The sequence below is a fragment of the Phoca vitulina genome, unplaced genomic scaffold (genome assembly GCF_004348235.1).
Source record: "Phoca vitulina isolate PV1807 unplaced genomic scaffold, GSC_HSeal_1.0 scaffold132, whole genome shotgun sequence".
Taxonomy (NCBI): Eukaryota; Metazoa; Chordata; class Mammalia; order Carnivora; family Phocidae; genus Phoca; species Phoca vitulina.
In genome coordinates this window covers 236,434-245,289 of record NW_022589835.1, presented here as the reverse complement: position 1 = coordinate 245,289, position 8,856 = coordinate 236,434, and the positions used below count along the sequence as shown (strand labels likewise).

Here is an 8,856-nt window from a genome sequence, read left to right as displayed (position 1 = left end):
GGGGTGTCTGCAGGGCTAGGAAGGGCTGGCAGGGAGGGGATCCAGGAGGAGAGTTAATTCTCTGTCTCCCTGAGCCTAGGGACCTTTGTTGGCATCTTCATTATGTGCTTTGCACAGCAAAGTTCCAGACAGCAAGCATTCCCACAGAGGCTGCCCCGCCCACCCTGTGCTTCCCTTTGCAGGCAGGGCTGCATCCACGGGCCAGAGGGCCCCACCTACTGAATGGCCACAAACAACCCCACAGCTGTGGAGGAGGTTGTCCTGCAGCATTTCTCAGGGGACCCTGGGCTTCAGGGTCTCTTCTTGGCTGTGTCCTTCCTCCTCTACTTTGGGGCTTTCACAGGAAATGCCTTCATTGTCATTGCCATCAGCCTGCATCCAGGCTCCATGCCCCAGTGAACCTCTTTCTCACCAACCTGGCCCTTGTAGACACCACCTGCACATCCACTATTCTCCCCAAATTGCTGGAGAACCTGGTGGTCCAGGGGGACACCATCTCCAACCAGGGCTGCCTGGTCCAGGTCTTCTTCCTGATATGGTTCCTGGGGGCCAAGCCACTGCTGCTCAGGGCTGTGGCCTGTGACCGTTATGTGGCCATCTACCACCCAATGCACTACAGCACGCTGAGGAGCTGGCCCATCTGTGCCCTGCTCTCAGGCAGCATGTGGGCAGTCTTTGCAGTCAGCATATCTGTGCACACAGGCATGATGACCAGGTTAACATTCTGGGGTCCCTGTCAAATCCATCACTTTCTGCGTTAAGTCCCCAAGCTGCTGCTGCTCTCCAGTAGCCCAACAGCCCTGAACAACATTATGATCGTCATTGCGGACATTTATTCTGAAGTAGTCAACTTCCTTCTCACCCTGGTGCTCTACAGCTGCATCATCACCAGCATCCTGGGCATGCACTCAGTCGTGGGCAAGTGGTGGACATTTCTTGTCTCACCTCCTGGTGGCTGCCTGGTACTACTCCACCATCATCTACACATACATCTGCCCAGGCTTCAGCTCCTCCATGGAAAATGGCAAAGTTGCTGCTATGCTGTACAAGACAATCAGCCCCACCTTGAACCCCCTCATCTACTCTCTGTGGAACAAGGATGTCAACGTGGCCCTCAAGAAAGTATTTTCCAACATCTAACAAATGAAGGGAAATGGCCAATGTTGAATTTTTGGGTGTTAACCAGCTAATCTCAAAATAGGACTTAGAGAATCTGATTTAAGTGGCAAAATGCAAGAAAGCAATAGATTTGTACATAATGTGTTTTCCCTGTAGGAGCTGCAATGTTCCACGTGGCACTTCAACTAAGCTGTCCAAGGTCCTTAGAACAGGCACTCTCAGGGCTCCAGGGAGCAGGAAAAGCCAATGTCCAGCCTGCCCACTGTCCTGCCCCTGCACCTGGCTTGAACTTTGGTCTCACTCAGGCCTCAGATGAAATGCCACCCACAGAGTCTCTGTTTGTCCCCTTATCTGAAAGTTCTCTTCCGGCTATTCACACTATAGCACTCTGTTTATTTTTTGAAACCTTAATGTTTATTTACCCAAGTATATTTTACTAGAACACAAGCCCCATGAGTACATGGACTTTTGTCTGTTCAGTTCCAGGTTGTATTCCCAACATCTAGAATAGTAATTTGCATGTGGAAGGCATCTGAAGTCAGTTGAATGCATGAATGCCTCACATTCTCGAATGTAGACTTTGTGTCCTCAAAGTTTCCATCTGCTTTGTTCAAGCTAAGCACAACACAATAATCACTTCCTGAGTGAATGATGTCCCCATGTCCTTCTGGAGAACCCAGGGGCTGGACTTTTATATGTGGTTTTGAGGAGTTTAGAATTGGGCCACACAGTTGTTTGGGGTTTTAGGGCTGCCATGACAAGCTTTGCCTGTAACTAAAGTCAAGAAGCAAAGTGCAGTTTCCAAAGCCTGAACTACACGTCCAAGCATGTCTTCATGCAGTCCTCTCAAGGGAGACCTGTCCCCGGGAGGCTCCAGTGGACAGGGAGGGAACCCTTTAGTGGCATAGAGGGTGGAAATTGTAAGGGGACATTTTCTGAAAATGAGACTTAAAAGTCACATGCATCCCTTCAAATGGAACTCCTAGGAGGATGGAATTGTGTGGAAGTCTTTGGAAGTGCTGAGCCTGTCTTGGTCCTTGGTGAGCTGGTGCTGCTCCTTCTGCGTTGGCAGCCCTAAAGCTTCCCTGGTACACGTGCTCCCCACTGGTGCTCCTGTCCACTTGAATTGTAGCTGCTCCTCAGCCTGAACACACGTCAGCTAGCCATTGCTGACTGCCTCGAGGGGCTTCCTAGAAATAGGCCCTGAGACAGCACTTTGTGGAAGTGATTTATTAAAGCATCACTCCAGAGAAACCAGCCTAGGGAAGGACACAGAACCAAATATGAGTGTGACTGACTCCAGTTGAAGCCTCAACCTTGGTCTGATCCTGCAGGCCGCTCTGGAACATGAAATTGGCATGGGTAAAGGGGTGGACTTTCATTCTCCCACACCCACTGGCCCCTGTCCACTGGTCTTAGGGCAGGGATGTACGTGGACAGGACAGCCTGGTCCTCACATCCAGTGAGGTGGCATGGGAACTGCAGTGCAGGCCTTGCATGGAGGGAGGTCCTGGGTGGAGGGAAGTACTCAGGAGTGGGCGCATGGAGGGAAAAAGCAGACCTGCTGCAGGGTCCAGTGCAGGGCCTGTTGGTAACTGCATGTGCCATTTGTGTGCTGTATCTGTACTTTAGAAAGGCACAGTGTAGTCAGTCCACCATGGCAGCCCTGAGACCCAGCCGGGGCCTGGCACTGGGCTGTGAGCTAAAAATTCTTAATAAATGCATGGAGGGAGGGGAGTTAAGATGGCAGAGGAGTAGGGGACCCTAATGTTGTCTGGTCCCTGGAATTCAGCTAGATAGTTACCAAATCATTCTGAACACCTGTGAAATCAACCAAAAATCTAAGAAAAGAATTGCTGCAATTCTACAAATAGAAAAGCAATGGTAGGAAGTGCAGAGAAGTGAATCTGAGGTGATATAGCGAAAGATAAACCACGGGGGAGGGAGCTTCTTTAAGCTGGCTACCAGAAAGTGTTATAAGCAACAGAGTGCAAAATCAGAACTTTTAAAAGTCTGCCTGAAAGGTGATCAGGTGCTGAAGCAAGGTGGAACCTCAGGTGCGACAGCATGGTCTCAGGATCCCCAGGGTCCCAAACAGAACAGGAGTGCCTAAGTGCAGCAGAGCTCCCAGACATCGGAGCAGGGAAGCTGGCTGCAAACAGCGAGCCAGGGCACCAGCTTTCTGCTCCGTGTTGCCATAAACTGGGAACCACCCAAAGTTGGGTGACCGCTCTCTGAGCAGGTGCCCAGCAAGAAGCAGAACTGGGGCAGGACCCTCCTCCATTCCCTGAGAGGAGCAGCACAGGTTCACCCCACAGGAGTCCGTGAAGTTTGGGGACTCAAAGGGGGGGGTCACAAGTCTGAAATAAAAACAGTCACAGGCTGAGCAAACACAGAGTATGGATGCAAACCAGGGAGACAAGAGTGATTGACTGCTTTTCTATGAGGGTGCACTGAAGAGTGGGGGTGCTAACTTTCAGCTTCAGAGCTGATGGTGGAGCGCCACCATTTTTAACCCTGCCTCCACCAGCTCCAGAACTGCTTACACTGAACCCAGCCCCCTGGCAAGGGCAGTGCAATTCCTCCTGGGAAAAGACACCTGAGAATCAGCTCAACAGGGCCCTCCCCCAGAAGACCAGCAGGAATTTGGGGTGAATACCAAGTTCACCCATCATAGAGACCTGCAAGACTTCAGCCTTTGAGGAAAATTGTATATACAATTCGTGGGGTTTTTTTTATTATTATTCTTTAATCTTCCCGTTTTCTTTTTTCTTTTCTTTTTTTAATTTTATTTATTTGACAGAGACAGACACAGTGAGAGAGGGAACACAAGCAGGGGGAGTGGGAGAGGGAGAAGCAGGCTCCCCGCTGAGCAGGGAGCCCGATGCAGGGCTCGATCCCAGGACCCTGGGATCATCACCCGAGCTGAAGGCAGACGCTCAAAGACTGAGCCACCCAGGCGCCCCCGTTTTATTTTTTTTCTTTCCTTTTTTTTTTTTAATTATGTTCAGTTAGCCAACATATAGTACATCATTAGTTTTTGGTGTAGAGTTCAGCAATTCATTAGTGGCACATAACACCCAGTGCTCATCACCATATGTGCCCTTCTTAATACCCATTCAGCTATTCTTATTTTATCAATTCTTTTTTTAAGTCCTTTTTAATTTTAATTTTTATGTTTATGCTATATATATGTTTTTCAATTGTGGTTTCCTGTCTTTGTATTCAATTCTATTTTTGCATATATATAAGTTTTTCTTTCTTTCCTATTGTGGGATCTAGTTTCTTCTAATAAACAGACCAAAATACAGCCAGGGGCTAGTTTATTGTTTGTTCTGTTTTACTTTTTGTTTGATTTCTCTCTCTCTCTCTCTCTCTCTGTTACTATTTTCTTCTGATTTGTTTTGTTTGTATTGTTCTGGTGTTGTTGTTGCTATTTTTGTATTTTCTCTCTCTTTCATCTATTCTTTTCTGGACATAATGATGAGATGGAGAAACTCACCCCAAAAAACAAACAGGAGGCAGTACTCACTGCCAGGCATTTACTCAATATGAATATAAGTAAGATTCAGAACTAAAATTCAAAACAATAATTATAAAGATACTAGCTGGGCTTGAAAAAATCATAGAAGATACTAGAGAATCCCTTACTGGAGGAATAAAATAACTAAAATCTAAACAAGTCGAAATCAGAAAGGCTATTACTGAGATGCAGTAAAAAATGGAGGCTCTAACTGCTAAGATAAATGAGGCAGAAGAGAAAATCAGTGATATAGAAGACAAAGTGATGGAAAATGAGGAAGCTGAGAAAAAGAGAGATAAATAACTACTGACTCCCAAGGGGATAATTCGAGATACGTGATACCATAAAGTGAAATAACATTAGAATAATTGGAGTCCCAGAAGAAGAGGAGAGGGGGCAGAAGGTTTATTTGAATAAGTTATAATGGAGAATTTCCCTAATCTGGGGAAGGAAACATGCATCCAAGTCTAGCAGGCACAGATAATCCCCACCTTCAAAATCAATAAAAATAGGTCAACACCTAGACATATGATAGTGAAACTTCAAATTTCAGAGATAAAGAGAAAATCCTGAAAGCAGTTCAGGACAACAGATCCTTAACCTACAGAGGCCGAAACATAAGACTGGCATCAGCCCTGTCCACAGATACCTGGCAGGCCAGAAAGGACTGGTATGATATATTCAAGGGGCTAAATGAGAAAAATATGCAGCCAAGAATACTTTATCCAGCAAGGCTGTCATTCAGAATACAAGAAGAGATAAAGAGCTTCCAGAACAAACAGAAACTAAAAGAATTTGTGATCCCTAAACTAGCCCTGCAAGAATATTAAAGCGGCGGGGCGGGTGGGGGGGGGGGGCGCCTGGGTGTCTCAGTCATTAAGCATCTGCCTTCGGCTCGGGTCATGATCCCTGGGTCCTGGGACTGAGTTCCACATAGGGCTCCCTGCTTGGCAGGAAGCCTACTTCTCCCTCTCCCACTCCCCCTGCTTGTGTTCCTGCTCTCGATATCTCTGTCTCTGTCAAATAAATAAATAAAATCTTTAAAAAAAAGAATATTAAAGGGGATCCTTTAAGTGGAGAAAGAGACCATACAGAAACAGAGACAATATACAGAAACAGGGACTTTACAGGTACAATGGCACTAAATTCATCTTCAGTAATTACTGTGAACGTAAAGGGGCATAATGTTCCAATCAAAAGACACAGGGTGGGGCGCCTGGGTGGCTCAGTCGTTAAGCGTCTGCCTTCGGCTCAGGTCATGATTCCAGGTCCTGGGATCAAGCCCCGCATCGGGCTCCCTGCTCCACGGGAAGCCTGCTTCTCCCTCTCCCACTCCCCCTGCTTGTGTTCCCTCTCTCGCTGTCTCTCTCTCTGTCAAATAAATAAATAAAATCTTTAAAAAAAAAACAAAAACAAAAGACACAGGGTATCAGATTGGATTAAGAAAAAAAAAAAAAACAAGACCCATCAATATGCTGTCTGCAATAGACCCATTTTATTTTTCTTTAATTTTTTTTATTTTATTATGTTATGTTAGTCACCATGCAATACATAGTTAGTTTTTGATGTAAAGATCCATGATTCATTGTTTTCGTTTAATACCCATTGCTCCATGCAGTATGTGCCCTCCTTAATACCCATCACCAGGCTAACCAATCCCCCCTCCCCCCTCCCCTCTAAAACCCTGTTTGTTTCTCAGAGTCCATAGTCTCTCATGGTTCATCTCTCCCTCCGATTTTCCCACCTTCATTTTTACCTTCCTTCTCCTAATGTCCTCCATGCTATTCCTTATGTTCCACAAATAAGTGAAACCATATGATAATTGACTTTCTCTGCTTGACTTATTTCACTTAACATAATCTCCTCCAATCCCATCCATGTTGATGTAAAAGTTGTGTATTCATCCTTTCTGATGGCTGAGTAATATTCCATTGTATATATGGACCACATCTTCTTTATCCATTCATCTGTTGATGGACATCTTGTCAATGAGCCTGACATTTATCCACTTGTCATTTATAAGCTCATCCTTGAAATGTTTCTCTGTGTCTGTTTTTATACAACAAACATGATGCAGGAATATAAAATACATCTGCAATCGTGCTAATTTCTGATGTGCCAGCTCAGAATCAGCCAGAATAAGGGCTGTGGACAAGGTCACCCCTACAGAAGCAGCTGGGAGTTGCCACCAGGCCCTTTGATGCCTGCTCTGACCTGGCCTGGATGCATCCTTCCCAGGACTGGGCAGTCACTGAGGCAGAATCAGCAACACTTTCCTCTGGGAAACCCCTTTGCTCTGCTCTTTTCTGGTGTGACTGCCCTCGACCCTCAACCCGTAAGCTCCTCCCTGCTTCCAAAACTGCCTGAATCACCTCTGACCTTCCCAGTCTGGTCCTGACTATACCTTCCAGCCTGGACCTCATGTTTGTCCCCCTTGATGACTTAGGTCTCCCACTTGACTGCAGATTTATCTGCCCTGCCTCCTGGCCTCCTGCCTTCCCCTGGCATCATCCTATGTCCCCCTAAGCAGAGCCCAGGCTCCATGTCAGGGTCTGATGCTCACTGAGAAAGAAGCTCATGTCTGGGGCAGCTCATCAAGGGATGTGGAGGGATTAGGGGAACCAGGCAGAGGAAGTGGGATAGTACATTTAGGGGGAGAGGGGGGAAGAGCAGGGGCAATGCTGGATACTCCCTGTCCAGGACAGGACATGGAGACACTTTAAGGCCCACTGCACACTGGACATCATCTCCTGAAGGGCTATTGCAGGGACATGGCATAGTCAGAGGATCTCTGTGGGAGGCCATTGTGCCGCAGTGGGGGTGTTTGTGGGGAGGTGGTCTTAGGTGTAGTGGTGGCAAGATGGAGCCAGGGTGAGCACTCCTGCCCATTTTTCTGAGAGGAGCTTGTTTGCTAGTGATGCCCAAGTCTAATGAAATATGAAAGTATTTAAATTCTGGGAGGGTCTGACATATGAAGGTATCTTGACCTACTTATGTAGACAATTAATTCCACACACTTTTTTCCAGCCCAGCTGCAGAGCAAGAAAGAGTTTGAACAGACCAGTCAAAGGCCATGAGTAATCAGACGCTGGTGATGGAATTTATCCTGCAGGGCTTCTCAGAAGTGCCGCAGCTCCAGGTTCTCTTCTTCGTTCTCTTCCTCTGCCTCTACACCACAGCACTCTGCGGCAATTCCCTCATAGTGGTGGCCACCACCTTCAGCTCTAGGCTCCACACGGCCATGTACTTCCTCCTGGTCAACCTGTCTGTGTTGGATATTATCTGTGCATGCACCGTGGTGCCCAAGCTGCTCAAGATCCTGGTGGCAGAGAAGAGAAGCATCTCCTACAGAGGCTGCATGACCTGGATGTACTTCCTGTCGGGGTCAGTGGCAGGGGAGGTGCTGCTCTTCACTGCTATGGCCTATGACCGCGACGTGGCCATCTGCCAGCCACTGCACTATAGCTCCATGATGAGCCCCAGGGTATGTGCAGTGCTGGCTGGAGCTGTGTGGGGCATCATCGTGCTAGGTGCTGGAGTCAATGCCTGCCTGATGTTATGGCTGAACTTCTGTGGGCCCAACATGATTAATCACTTCTTCTGTGAGATCCCCTCTCTGCTGTTACTCTCCTGCTCCTCCACATATGTGAATAACATCATGGCAATTATGGCTGACATCTTCTTTGCCATGCTGAACTTCCTGCTCACCATGGTGTCCTATGGCTTCATCATCTCCACCATCCTGAAGATTCATACAGCCGAGAGGAAGCAGCGAGCCTTCTCTACCTGCTCCTCCCATCTCATTGTGGTCACATTATACTACTCCACCATCATCTACACCTATCTGAGTCCTGGCTCCAACTACTCCCCAGGGATGGGCAAGGTGATGGCTGTAATTTATTCCACTGTGAGCCCCACCTTGAACCCTCTCATCTACAGCCTGAAGAACAAGGATGTCAAGGCAGCCCTTAGGAAACTCTTGATATTCATGGGCAATAACCTGTAAATTGGCAATCTCTAAAGTTTGTGTTCTTTGTTGCTCTCTGACCACTGACCCTTATGAGATGTATCCCACCTATTATAAATACCCTCTTTCTATGCAACCCTCAATACACTTTGTTGAGAAAATATTTCTCTGTGAATTCTCTATAGCATCCCAGTGAGATGTGGATTTTGGCCACTGTTACTGAAAGTTTGGAGTTCCTGGAATATAA

The 8,856-nt window shown here is 47.1% G+C and overlaps 1 protein-coding gene and 1 pseudogene across 1 annotated transcript; both read left to right on the top strand.

The window, feature by feature from the left end:
* The first annotated feature begins 222 nt into the window (after positions 1–222).
* LOC116628833 lies at positions 223–1,140 on the top strand (annotated as a pseudogene).
* A 5,447-nt stretch (positions 1,141–6,587) lies between these two features.
* LOC116628832 (olfactory receptor 13A1-like) lies at positions 6,588–8,648 on the top strand. Its single transcript, XM_032399169.1, has one exon. It carries the CDS (start codon positions 7,716–7,718, stop codon positions 8,646–8,648), a length of 933 nt encoding a protein of 310 aa, XP_032255060.1. The 5' UTR covers positions 6,588–7,715.
* Positions 8,649–8,856: the final 208 nt, after the last annotated feature.

What these genes read in the sequence shown, in the direction of transcription:
- LOC116628832 (XM_032399169.1), top strand. Translation starts at nt 7,716, where the DNA reads ATGAGTAATCAGACGCTGGTGATGGAATTTATCCTGCAGGGCTTCTCA.